Below are 14,620 nucleotides of genomic sequence, written 5' to 3' on the forward strand. Positions count from 1 at the left end.
GAATTGATTTTGTGATCAGAGTCACTTATAGCAATACATTGAATGTTGGCATGGCAATCTAATTGCACATTACATAATGCTGATGCTCAATTGCTTCAGTCACAATTGAGCAGAATATGAGCAGAAATTTGGAAAAGTCTCTGTTATTGTGGAATAATTGATACAACTCATCAGTATGGCAGCTTTCAAATTAATTTGGTAATTCTGAAATAGAAAGTCACAACGATCCAATTCTAGAAGCAAAAGTAGCTTAGAAAAAAAAACATGTTTTGCAAATGGAGAAAACAAAAGCAGGCTGAATTTTTATTCTATCACTTTTGACAGTATCCTTTTAAGGGGAAGACTAAATTAAATTATAAAGGCCAATTCTCTTCTCATTCACATCGCAATAGATCCACAATAGTCCCAGGAACTTTCGTATTAATTTCCATTAAATTGGATCTGCAATATCATAGAGAAAGACTGATTCCTCTTTGGGTCTCCGATAAGCTACTTTCAGAAAACAGTTATGACAAGAGTAAGACATACTTAAGAGCTCAGAACAGTATTTGAATTAAGAATGTGTTCAGTAGACACACTTGATTTCTTCCCATATCACAGATTTCTTATTCTGAAATCTGTATTTCACATAAATGGAGGAGAAAATTGATCTGAAGACTAAGTCAAATTTCTCATGCAGTGACCTGCTTGAGGAACAGAAGGAAGGGGAAGAAGGAAGGCTGAGACTGGTGCAATTCAAAGAGCAAAGACATTAAATGACAGGCCCCAAAAAGTGTCAAAGGTCTTCCAACAGAAGGTATGCCCTTCACATCCGTCCCACCCTCTGGTGACACCATCTCCCTAGCTGTTTCTGCGTGGTTCACGTTGTATCTGTACTTGCTGAAATGGTTCCCACTGTCCACTGTTACTACTGTTACTATTTTACCTATCCACACTTGTCTCTGCCAGTCTGTTATTCATAATTGCTAGGGCTCCAACCCCACCAGAGAATCCATTTTGCTTTGAATTAGAGCTCATTTGCCTCGGATACCCATTAGCAGTTTCTGACAGCTGTTTCTGCATGATGGCCAGTGAGACTTTATTGGAGGCCAGGAAGTCTTTCATGGAGATCATCTCGCCTGACAGCCGGCGTCCGTCTGTGTCGCTCTCGTTGACAACATCAGTCTCGATGGAGATGTTTCGCCGGCTGCGCACATTTCCTGGCATTACCACATTCCTCCGTGAACGGAATAATTTTCTTTGGCATTTGTGGCAGCACCTGCAGTCCAACTTCTTTAATATCCAGTTTATGGACTGTTTGATAACAATAGAGATCACATTAAATAAGGAATAGATGCAGCACACCCCCATGAGTATGAAGACAAAATTGCCAAAGCGGTAAAGGCCTTGGCTCTCATACTTGATGTTCTGGCTACTGACCAGATCACCAAAACCAATGGTACTGAAGGCCACGAAGCAGAAGTAAAGTGAGTCAAAGTAACTCCACCCTTCAATCGGTGTGTACATTGCAGAGGCACAGCAGGAAATGATGAGTGATGCTACACATAAAATCAGCATGACGTAGTACACAGAGGGCTTCCAGCCTGCCAGGCTGTCTACCTCAGAGGTCCCTGAGCCCCACCGGCCATTGTGAGGGAGAACCCCTTTCCTCCTCAGCTGTCTTTCATGGCAGGACTTCATGATGTAGGCTATGACGGTGATCAAGCGCTCCAGGAACAGGTTAAAGAACAAAATGGTCCCTGCACATCCTATAAGGCCGTAAAATATCAGAAAAATTTTGCCTCCAACGGTGGCTGGGGTGGTCATGCCAAACCCTGGAAGACAAAACAAACAGTTGAAAAGAACAAACCTGTAGTTACCATGTTGGCAGTTTTGTCACGTGCAAGACTGATGAACTGGCAGCTCAGGTGTGGGAAAAAAACGACGCTCTCCCCAGCTGCTGCCCCTTGTGCTTGGCCATGTCTCAGCAGTAAGGGGAAGGAAACTAATGCCAACATTTCCTCCAGAATCAGAATGAAGCAAAAAGCAGAAGAAAACACACTGGAAAGAAGAGTTTAGTGTAGGTCTGAATTTTGGCCTAGTTGCTAGGCTCACTCCATCCCTCTTTGTGCCTTGGATCTCTTCCAGGCTTCACGGTTATTGCACCCCCTTCCTTCTCTCTGATGCTGCTCTGTCACTGTGGGTCTGACCCAAGGGTGGCTCTTGCCTTGCAGGGGTCTGTTCCCACCAAATCTTTGTAACACTAGGTGAAATATTCCTGAGCCTCATTTAGCTCCCTGCTGTAAGTGCAGGTGGCAGAGCACCCCGCACCCAACATCTGACCCTGGTGTCTGTCACCCATTATTAGCCCTTTTAAAAATCAGCAGTACTGAAGCTGTACTATTTCTCTGTGTCCCACTACACAGCTTAAGTCTGTACTAAACTAAACAGCCTAGGCTAAAGCCTACAACAGTAAATCTGTTTTGGTTAAAACTTTTGGTAAGACAATCTTGCTTTAATAAGATATTACTAAAAAGCATATCCACAGCATCACTGAGCAACTTGGAGCAATACTCATGATAAATAACTTTCCTGCTGTTTTATTAGGATTAATAAGGGATTACATAACTGATCAATTAAGCCAAAACAATATTGCTGGGAGAAAAGAAAAACCATGTTGGACAAGAGACACAGTTATTTGCTTCCCTCTCTTTGTAATTGTGAGATGCAAATTATGAAATAAAGCCATGAAGTGCTAGGAAATAAAGGAAATCTTATTTGGTGTGATAAGCTTGTGCTTGGAAGACAGACAACTCTAGTGTGAAGATACCATGTTTCCAACAGTGCTGAACCGCATTCATCTTCCCTTCACTGGCAACCTGCTATCAGCACAAATTCCTCCCTAACACTGGTGCTGCCTCACATGGTTAAGTGGCAGCCCTTGCCTTCAGCCCTGGGCACAACCCTCTCTGATCAACAGCCCCAGACAGCCTCAGACACGGGCTCTTGAGAACTGCTGCATCTCTGCCTGCATCCGCGGCTAAATCTCAGCGTTCAGAGGACCTGCGTGACGCCAGCCTCCTCATCAAATTTCTGTGCTGGAGAGAGCTGGACTGCAGCTCTGTGCTGTGAGGAACAGCATGGTAACACACAAACCACACAGACAAAATGTTCTTTGTGACAAGAACCTTTTGCCATCGTTCCCCTTGGCACACAAGTATTTCCATTCATTTTCTTTCTACCTTCCCCTTCTGCTCCATGACCTGATCCCAGTTTTGATGCTTATTTTCTGTGCAGGATGGCTTACATGCAAGCCATGACCTCCACCCCGTGGACAGAAACATAAAGACCAGTGGACAAGAGGAACCACTCTGCAGCTGGTGGGATCTGCCCAAAGCAGCTGGCAGGGAGGAGGTGGGGGCTGCCCCATCCCTGGACCACTCTGTTCATTGGAGAAGTGGGTGCTGGGCAGAAATGGACAGTGGGGAGCCTCTGGCATAGGGTGAACAGTTCCAGGGACTGGCATGTATCTCTCACAGCACAGGGAAATGCCCTGGCAAGAGAAATGCAGTTAAGGGTCACACCTCCCATACGACATTACGCCTTGGAGTTGCTTCTTACAGGCCCCTCTGGGGATCCGGCTGCTGATTTAATGGCCAGAGCCTGCGCTCCTCAGATTCATTTGTTTAGCCACTTAGATTCTGTCTCTGAGCTCAGTTGTGTGGGTAAAAACCCACTTTACAAAGGCATCCAAATAGGCATGATGGGAACTATAAACCCAAAAGATGCAGAACACTGACAGAGAGGCAGCGAGCCTCTAAGTGTGACTGTCCCTTGTGAGCTCCTCCTCTTCAGGAGGGTCACTCTTTTTACTTCCTAGAGTAAATGTAATTTTGCATTCATTTTTCTATTTACAAATCTCAGCATGTAGCAATCAATACTAACATTTCCACAGAAGCACTGAAAGAAGTATAAAGATATTAATTCAACAAATATTTTCTTTTAAAGACAATTTGTCAAAATTGAGCTATAAGCTTTTAGTCCCAGAAATAATTTCAGTTCTGAAAGTTCCTCTTATTTCCAGGTACCGGGCCACACTATGCCTGGTTAACTTTAGCCATCACTGTTTTACACCTGGGATTATTCTGAGATACTGTATTATAGACTAAGACTTGTTTGACAGTAAGTACATATTTTTCCAGATGGAATCCTGAGGTGTTTGACATATTCATAAATCCAAATAAATTTGGTGAATTGTTTCAGCCAAGAGATGAAGGAGGGCAAAACTGTAAAAGGCTGAAACAACCGAAATGAAATTAAATCTTTTCTTTTGGCATTTTTATGACAAAACTTCTAATTTCAAAATATCAATCACCTTTTGCTAAAAAAAATCAGTTTGAAATAAAAAGAATGGAAAAAATAATTGAAAACTCAAGAGTTTTAAAAGCTTCATTATCTTGAAGTAGAATGCAATATTTCACTAATAGTCAAATTATTTCTTCAGTTTGAAATAAAAAGAATGGAAAAAATAATTGAAAACTCAGAGTTTTAAAAGCTCCATTATCTTGAAGTAGAATGCAATATTTCACTAATAGTCAAATTATTTCTTTAGAGGCTTTGATGAATAGGTTTGTGAAGAAGCTTTTTGTATGTCCAGGTACACTGCTGGTTTTGTGAGAGTTGACTTCCCTCTGCAAAGGCTGTACCACATTTTTTATGCTCCTCATTAATTATATTCTTGTTTACATACCCCTATGTGCCTCTATGGAAGGCAGACTTACTCGCCTGTGGTTCCCAGGAACATCTTTGCAGCTTTTTCTACAAATTGTTGCCATACTTCCTATCTTTTCTTCTCCCTGCACCAAAACTGTCTTAAGGTTATAAACCACACTTGGTTAAGCAGCAGTTTCATTTTGAGTTCTTTTATAAGTCCTGCGTGAAAAAACTCAGTCCTGACAGTTTGAAAGAGATTACTGAAATATGAGAAATAGAGGTGAAACCAACAGTCAAGTATATAGAAGGCAAATGACAGTGCGCAACTAGAACATCAGTCTGATCCATACAGCGTAACAGTGCAAGAGCAAGAAGTTAAGCTGCAGACTGGGAAGCAAATATAAAATGAAATTATGAAATCATATAAAAGAGGAAATAAAAGTAGAGGCTGACAGGTGGAGATTAATACAAAATTACTTCTTGTGTGAAGAAACAAAACCAGGAAACAATGGCAGGGAAAATGCTACCGAGTTTATTTAGGATATGAGAGAATGCTGATGAAATCTAGTGAACTTTGCAAGTTGGGTGACATTTCTAGAAAAGAATTATTTCAAGTAGAAACTGAGGTTATAGTTAATCAAGTGGGAACAGATCTTTCTGAGTCAGCAAAATTGAATGTTTTTAAGGTACCGAAAAGTGTTTCAGTTGATTTTTTGGATACGTCTGCAGATATGACACTATATTAGCACCATTGATAGATATGCACGACAAATCCTAACTTTACCAGGCCAGAAATGAAGAACACCTTCTTAGTAAAAATTTCAGATTTCTACTCCAAAATCAGTAAGATACTGATTTGCCTGTGCCCCATGATCTACTGACTACTATAAACTGGTCCTGTCTTTCCTAATACTCAGGTGAACTGAGCAACCACATTCCTTGTAACTTCAATTCTCCTTTAACTATCATGGTCTGATTTTTTTCATATACTGCATATGCAAGAATTCATATTTGTTTGCTGAGTATTCCTACTAATTCTGAATTTCTCTGTAGCAGAGCTACATTTCCAGAAGTTGGAAGGAATTTAAACTCTAGAGTCACTGGAAGTTTTCTATAGCACTGCATACCTCCTACACAAAACAATTTTGTAGATTTTGTCTTGGCAGCAAAACTTACATTGTGAAGGTTGTTACTGCAAAGTGCTCTAAAATCCACCTCTGGATCCACATCCCAGGAGCATACAGGTTATTACTTATACAAAAGAGAAATTAAAAAGTGCAAACACATCAATAGGATAACATGATTCCCAAAGCAAGTCCTGGGTATAACCAAAGAAAAGCAAGCAGCTGTAATTCTTATCAATAGTCAGTTTGATAAGAATGACTGAGGTCCAACAGGATGTTCTAAAGCAGAAGGTAAATATTAAACAACATTAAGTGAATAATTTATCTCAATCTAATAGGAACATGGTTATACTGAAATCTAACAAGAGGAAACAGTCATCAATTTTCTATGATTAATCTACTCTACATGAAACCCTAGGTTCTCTGTTTTCTCTCCTCAATACTTTTATTTATCAACCTCTGAAAATCTGGAAAAGCTGAATTAAAACAAGACTTCCAGGACCACAAGGCTGTACAGCAGTCCCGCAGCGACATTCTTGCTCTGCCTGTGTCCTCTAACCCCATCACAACCCGTTCCCCAGACACAACCAAGGAGAACAGCCCGGGGGACTCGGGCCACCCACTCCCTGTCATGTCACACACAACACATGCATTCAGGGAATCCAGGTCAATATTAGGTCATTTCATCTTTTCTTTTGTAAACTATTCCAGTGCTCCCAACTGCAATGTTCCAAATAATATAGATCCATGCTGGATCACTACTCTCACTCATCTCCCTCTGCCTGTTGACACATGGTTTGGCATGTTCTTCTGGATTCTGGATGTCCTGACGGTCACAGGTTACATTAATTAAACCTTCAGTTTTCATTTCCTGGTATGCTTTACACCATGAAAGAGTTGAGAAACAATTCATCAATCCTAATTCCTCACGAATGAAGCCTGGAGCACCAAATATAACGTGTGTAGGAAGACTAGGACAGACATACAGATTTTACAGTTAATTTTTCATCATGATACCGGGTCTTTCTATTGTTCTGCAAAATACATCTGTCTTCTGAGAGGTTTCATTTCCTTTTCAATGTGTGCAGCTCACTGCTCCTGCCCTTCCCACAAAGAGGAAGTGGGCAAAATGAGGGGGGAACACTGTAGCAACAATAATGAATCATATGTTAGAAATACAAATATCATCATGAAAGAGCTCTCCAGTTTAGCCTACGGTCAGAGCTCTTTATCTGTGATGTTGTGTATGTATTCCTAACGCATTTTCTATTTACTTGATTACTCTTTTCCTTGTTTTTCTCTGTCAATCAGCTCTACTTCAGTTATGACTCCCTGGGGAAATGATGAATTTCACTAGTGGAACAGTCACCAGCAAATGATTGAAGATCATGCCAGGTGTGAACCAAGCTACATAAGACCAAGACTTTGAACTACAGTGAAAGATTATCAAGAAAATGCTCATTAGGAAAAAGAAATATAGACAGTTTTAGGTACCTGCAAAGATGCTGACCTGCCTTCCCTGAGACATTCTGCACTGAACTATCAATGTAAGGATATTTTGTGCTTCTAAGGAGAGGCAGAAGAAACAACTCTAAGAGGCTTCAAAGAACTCTGAGTAGTTGAAAGACTTTACTGAGAAAATGTCTTGTACTGCACACTGTTCCTCAGTTTGCAGACACTAATAATTTGTCAAAATCGACTTCTGCCGTAATAGCCTACTCAGGTGCTGTCTGAGCAGAATAAGTAGTCCTAGCAAAACTCTTAGTTCTGCTGGAGTAATTGTCAACCATATGAACTCTTCTAGGAGTAGCTAAAGTGCTCTCACATGATGCTACATCACTCGCCTTATGACACTCCTGTGTCAGCAAGCTTGTAATTGAGTTCTGCTCTGGAAAGGAACGAAGACATTAAGTCCTTTTTCCCAGGAAGAGAAGAAAAAGACATATTTCTGTGGAACTCTGTGTGAGAAGACACATCCATGGAAGCAGGCATGATATTGTCTCAGGTACCTGACAGCAGTAAACTTGGACTTAGGTCTGATTTCTGGTATGAAAAATAGTATCTAGTGGGGTTCATTTTGCTAAGTGTATGCAGAAAATCACACACAAACACACATGCATGTACACATCTCTGAGTTCCCATCAGGGGAAACTGAGCATTTGAGTATTTGCGTGTTTGCCTGGTGAGACACACGTCCATACGTGTTGTCACAACCATTCAACATCTTGACCTTATCTCTGAAAAGGAGGGGAGAATGAGCTAGCCATGTACTGAAACTCTCCTTTACTGCAACAATTATTTGACACAATAATATTTTATTTGAGACAGCCTGATGTGTTGTAGCATTTATTTCATTGGTAACGCTATTTTCTTGTGCAGATGGCTATGTGGTGGAGAAACTTCGTGGAGTACACTCAGCCTGCCCAGGAAGGGAGGGATGAATGGCTGTTACAGAGCTCCCTTGTGCTACATGCTCTTCTGTTCCCAGATGTGCTTGCCTGAATGAGATCTGTATCTCCTGCCCAGGCATCCCAAGCACTCTGGAAAGAAAAAAAAACAAAGCTGGAAATGCCTCCAGGGCTATTAAAGCCGAGTTGTATCAGCAGATACACAGCTATGCTGAGTGACTGGCTGCTTGGTGATCTGGGACCCTGCCGAGTGATGCTGCTACTTGCTTCCTTCTGCGCATATCTGCACCTGCAATGTCATGCTCAGGGTGAGAAAGATGTAACCTCCTGCAGAGCTCCTGGCATGGTTAAGTCCATTCCTAAAGGGCAATACTGATGTTGAAACTAATGAATTAATGATACCAGATGTTTTGATGCACCAATATAGTTACCCAGGTACAACCTACACTTTCTCATGTATATTGAGATTTCTTTTCCCTCTCTAATTTGTCTGGGGAGTCATCAAACCTGGCAGACAGGACTCTTCCTGCTGTTTCAATAAAGCCAAAGGACAAGAGGGACATACTGCTTCAAGGACTACACAAGTCCTGTGCTCATTCTGTGCCATCAGAGAGATGTAAGACTTGTGTAAAAGGTTGTACATAACATTTCTTTGCCTCTGTCAAGAGCCTTCTGTAAACCCAGTCTTGCAATATGGATGTATGCTAGTGTCATGCTGAGCGTGTGAATGGGAATTTGAGAGTGGAAAAAACGAAATCTTAGGCTTTGGTTTGGTTTGGAGAGTGTAAGAAAAGCTGGTTTTGTGTTGGTGTATGTGAGGCTATGTCTGTATTTAACACAGCGAAGTGCAGCTCTCAGTAAATAACTGTTAAAACCTGTCTGGAGAGCTGGGTACCTGTCACTGCCTTTCTCTCATTTCACATATACAAACTGCATGTTCTGCCTTGAACAGAAACCTACCTTTAAAAAAGTTTCCAGTGTTAAGAAATCTAAAAGATTTTAAAAACTTTGGATGAAAAATAGAACAAAAATTCAATTTTAATGGACATCTTTATAGCTTTGTTGATACCTCTGTTACAATGTCTGTGTAGTCCTTAAATAATACATGACCCTTTGGGGGAGAAAATCTCTGTAATTTTCATTACTGTAAGTTTTCACATAGTATAATTTATGGAAACCTTGCTATTCTGCTTTATGTAGTTCAGGTTATATTTTATTTAAGGTTCATTCCAGGTCTTGTGTAAGAAACGCATGCAGCCTTGTTACAGCTCCCGTGCTATCATAAGTCCCATGTATAAATATTTTACACCTACCTTCTGCTTTCCCTTTATAATTTTTTTGTAGTTTTTGAAGCCTGAGGTGCTATGCTCAGTGTCTTTCCACCACCCCTAGATGAATTTGTAAGTCTGTACACCTTTTGTGTTACTATAGGGAAGAACAGGGCTCAAACACTCAGTTTCGAAAAGACATTATTATTTTCAAACCTTTTTGCGACTTGAACAGTCATTTAAAGGCTTGTGGAGGTTTTATTTAGTCTTAAAAGACAGAAACATTTATCTAATGAAATAATTTGAATGTTATTAAAGCATTTGCATTTAATATTAAATATGGATTTTAATATGTCATATGAAGAGGTACTTGAGCCCTATCTATGGGTGCAACACCACATCTGATCCAGCCTGAACACCCATCAAAGACATCCATCAATAGTTTGGCTGGCTCTAAAAGGCAGACTAACATCAGTAGCTCTGCTGGAGCCGCAGGAGTAGTTGAGTGCTCGATTACATCTATACTACCATTTCCCAGCCCCATGGAAGTCAGTAAGGGTTCGGTCCCTGTGGCCATTTGCAAGTGTGCTGCTTTCACCTCTCTCTTCCACAGAAACACTCAGATGGTGACACCAAGCCCAGCTTTGATGGGTGTAAACTTGGCCCAGAGACAATCTGAAACCCTGTGCCAAAGTGTACTTAGCAGCTGATACCTTGGTATGGCTAACAATGACAACGGTTGGTTCTGTGGACAAGTAGCATCAACTACAATTGAACAAGTGAAGATGTCAGTGCTCCTGTTCCCTTGTTTCAGGTCTCTGGCAGAGGCTACAGCCCCAGAGGCCACTGTCTGAGTATATTTGGAACCAGCTTTTTGCTATTTCTTTTGGGACAAATGGAAGCCCTACATTTTACAATAAAATAATAAAGGTCTATTAGATGCCTATGTAAAAGAAGGATGCTAAAGCAGTAGCATTTTTCTTGTTCAAACTAAGTTAAAAATAGTAAGATTGGGAGGGATGCCCAGCCTGTGTCTTGAAGGGAGGGTGTACCTATCCATCCAGCCCAACTGCAGCAAAACCCGAAGACTCATCTGACCCTGCCACTAACCCAACACATCACCCCTTTCCCCAGGGTGGGCACCATATGCTTCCCAGGGCTTGGCAAAACTGCTATAAATAGGTGCGACACAAGTTCAACCACAGCAAAGTGTCAGACCACCCCCTGTGTGTCAGCAGATTGCTAAACACTGGCTGGTTTTCCCTATATTATAATCACTGCAATATCATAAACTCCAAGATATAGGCAAATTTATCACAGGAACAATGGTAGAATGAACTGATCCTTTCCACAGTTAAAAAAAATGCTATGGCTGAGGAGGCATTCTATGCAATACAGTAAAAAAAATGAGTAGCATCACCAGCTCCATTCCTGTTAAAACAACCACCATAAAAATAAATCAAAATTTTAATCACAAAAGAAATCTTTTAAGCTTAAAGCCAAAGGCATATACTGTTAAATTTAAGGTGACTGAGAAGCACAGTAACAGTCTAAGTTGCACTGTATGTTTGGATAATGTTTAGCACCAAAAAAAGAGTCTCTGTAAAGACATATTTATAGGAAAAAAGTGCTTTAAAATACTGGCCTTCTTTTACTGATCCCAGAAAAGTATGTTCAGAAGACAGGTATATACTGCATATACTCTCTATATATGGTATTTGTGATGTGTGAAGAATCAAAACCAGACCTAAAGATCTTGAAGTATCACTGAAACAAGTGATTTAAAAATATTTGTCTCAGTTCCTTACAGCAGAAGGCACTTAAGAGAACATACATGTATTCATATACATGCAAAACTGAAAAATGTATCTAAATTATATCTGTGTCGTATAAGCATGTGTGTATATGATGAATACACACACATACATGTATATAAACTTTTCTTTCTGTTGAATAGTCTACCTTACTAACAATAAGCAGTAACTTCAAGCCACAAATCATCTTGGCAGTATAATACCTTGTCTGAATTGTGAATGTAATTAACACTGTTTAAGGGTTTGCTTTCAGTCAGTCAGTCAGTGTAAACGTAATAACTTCAGCCATTAAGGAACAGGAATATAATGTTGTGTACTGATTAAGCTATAGGCTCATCTACACTAAAATTTTCCTTTTGGGCAGTATAAATCTGCCTCTGTTTTAAGAGTTGTCAAAGGTTGGTTTAGACTTGCTTATTGTGAATTTAATTCTTGGCATATACGGCCTCCCTCTGGAGCAAAACTTTAGGGTTCTTCTCATTAGGGGTAAATCTATGGGAAGCAAGGCAGGTTTTTTCATTCCTCCCAGTGGAAAAAGGTGAGAAAATGTCGTGTCTGTCTGAATCCTCTTGGTATCATGAGCCTGGGGAAATGCTGTTAGTGGCATTTTCGTGAAGGGGTTTCTTTACAATGAAAGCTCCTCCCTGGCTTTAAATACCAACACAATCAGAGCAATTTTATGCAAGTGTCACTTACGGTTCAACTAAAGCAGAAAGATCTCAGCTGTGTTAAGCTCAAGGAAGCCCAGCATTATGGGCTGTAAGGAAGCTAGACACAGATGAGGAAAACTGGGTTTTGGTACCATGATGGAACATATAATGTGTGCATGTGTGTAACACCTGCATGTGTGCAACATGTTCATGTGTGCAATGTGTGGTTACCTTTTCCAAACCAATTTCATGCCTTATCTTGATGGCAGAGAGGAAGGTTGGAAGCCATCACTACCAGAACTACCACGTGGCAAGGGCCTCAGCACTCCTACCTCACTGCTGAGGGAAACCTCACCAGAAAATTAGGTTAGCCTGATGCTTGGGTACATCAAACTGAAGGACAGACCAAAGGAGTACAGCATAAAAGGCAGCACAAACACAGCTTTAGTTCCTTGGAGGCTAACAGACAGCCCTAAAATGCTAAGAATAAAGACAGAAATTTCAAGTTCCCAAGCAGGTGCTGCAGGGACTGCAAATGTAAAGCAAGGGCCATGAGCATACACTGGATTGAGAATGCTGTTGGTATGGTATGTAGCAAGGTTTTTGAAATAGTCTTTATAAAAGCAGAAGCAAATATTAACACTGTGATTAAAATGATAAAACCTGGCAGACAATGTTTACAGCAAACATCAGAGATGTCAGTAAGTATCACTGCAGAAGTGGTGATGGAGAACTGACAGTTCTGTGAGTGCTTGCAGTAATGGACTTGAACACCTGTTTTATCACCTTCAAATTTCCTATCCATTAATCTGTGTCTCAAAAGCTGGGAGTTATGAAGGGGGCAAAGGAGACTTCTCACACTTTTTGACAGTTCGAAAGCAAAAGCTTATGCTGGGAGGGCTGACAGATGGACACTTGGAAATAAAACCTGAATTTGTGAAGTAATCATAGAATCATGGAATAGTTTGGGTTGGAAGGGACCTTTAAAGATCATCTTGTCCAGTCCCCTCGATATGAGCAGGGTCCTATTTCACTAGATCATGTTGCTCAATCTGAATAATGCCAGGCTACTACAAAGAACATGCCACCAACAAAAGTGTTACTGCCATTTGCGTTACAGATGCAAAAATGTCAAGACAAACTTAGGACACCATAGAGAAGAAAGGAAAACAACAACAACAAAATCAAGTAAATTTGACAGAAATAGCACAATGAATTTTGGCTTAGAGAAAAGAGCAAACCGTTGTCAAAACAACATGCTGGCTTCTATCCACATGATGAAAAGGTGTGTAGCTTTGTTTATGAAATGTCTGGCTTTTTAAAAAAGCAAGGACTTGCTAAGTCCCCAGCTCATGGATGTCTTAACTGTAATGCACATGTCTCTTTCTGTGAAGTCAGAGATGCTCTTTTAATGACAGGTCTAGTGGCATACGTCTAAGACAAGCCCATGTTCGGTGACTAAGCCTACTCATGCGATTTCACAAATCCAAACAGTTATGTAAAAAAGGATCAATATGTAAAACAGGACAGGGAGGTTCACACTCCACTACTTCAAATCTTCAAATCCTCCACAGCAACTTTGGCTTGCTGGCAAAGTATTGTGCCATTACAAATGTTAAAAAAATCACAACACAATACCTACTGCAAGGATTTATTCTCTTCTTACCTATCTGGATGATGACCAATCCTGCTCTCTTTTGCATCAGGCATACTCAAAATCTCTGTATCAGCTGCCTTAACCTTACAGAGGAGGTTAGGATTGAACAACATGATAACAAATTGTTACAGAGTGGTCAAAAGCTACAATGCCAGTCATTTTCTAATATAACCAGACAAGTGATGTGCTGAGCACATCCCAAAATCAGACAATGGCTGAGGTGAGACTGGTCAGTTCACCTGCCCTGCTTGGAGCAGGGCCTGCCATGCAGAGCAGATGTCCAGTAGGACAGGAAATCATCTAGAGGATAGATGGGATGACAGTTTTTTCAGGCAGATATTTATTATACTTCCATGATGTCTAGAAAGGAGACGTTTGTACATGCAAAGATAAAAATGAAGTGAATCCTTTCAGAAGATACAGGGTGAAACTGTTTCTGCTGAAACACTTTTGATTAAAAGTTAAATGCCCAAATGCCTTTGAGACCCACAGAAACTCTTTTATTTGCTTTCTCTCTACTTTCTGAGGTTTCTCTCTGCAAGTTCTTTAAATGAATTAACGGCTTCTGTTTGTGAGCAAGTACTGCACTGCTGTTGGAAAAATAAGCCATTTCAGTGGGGCTCTCACCTCTGCCCACAGGTATCTGGCCCAACAAAGGAGATGCCTCCCGGAATTCAGAAATGAGTTCTTCTCCAAGAGATTACTTGAAGAGATGACAATCACTGAGTTGAAATCATATGGCTGAAAAATATAAGAGTAAAAACTTTTGGGAGAAATGCCTGGCTGAACTTTAAAGAGATTGCATGGACTCTGGAGGGCAACGTATGGACTCTAGTGAAGACTGAAAGATCTAACCTTGGGCTATGTCCTGGCCTGTGCCAAGACATAGTCACTGAAGAAAGGCCCATCATTTCAAACATTGGTGTTAAACAAAGGAAAGACATTTTTAAAAGCACAGAAATTTATCACCAGAATACTGCTAGAGATTTCAGATTATTTGGAAGACA

At 40.6% G+C, this 14,620-nt stretch overlaps 1 protein-coding gene across 1 annotated transcript in view; it reads right to left on the bottom strand.

Moving 5' to 3' along the window:
- Positions 1–280: 280 nt before the first annotated feature.
- The window catches only part of KCNK13 (potassium two pore domain channel subfamily K member 13), a 57,416-nt gene continuing 43,076 nt past the window's right edge, over positions 281–14,620 (bottom strand). The window contains exon 2 of the mRNA XM_061359978.1: positions 281–1,814. Coding sequence (XP_061215962.1) covers positions 922–1,814 — 893 coding nt within the window. The 3' untranslated portion in view covers positions 281–921. The remainder of the gene's footprint in view (positions 1,815–14,620) is intronic.

The sequence above is a fragment of the Neopsephotus bourkii genome, unplaced genomic scaffold (genome assembly GCF_033783945.1).
Source record: "Neopsephotus bourkii isolate Nb327-2 ecotype Australia unplaced genomic scaffold, CSIRO-AGI_Nbou_v1 NB_998, whole genome shotgun sequence".
NCBI lineage: Eukaryota > Metazoa > Chordata > Aves > Psittaciformes > Psittacidae > Neopsephotus > Neopsephotus bourkii.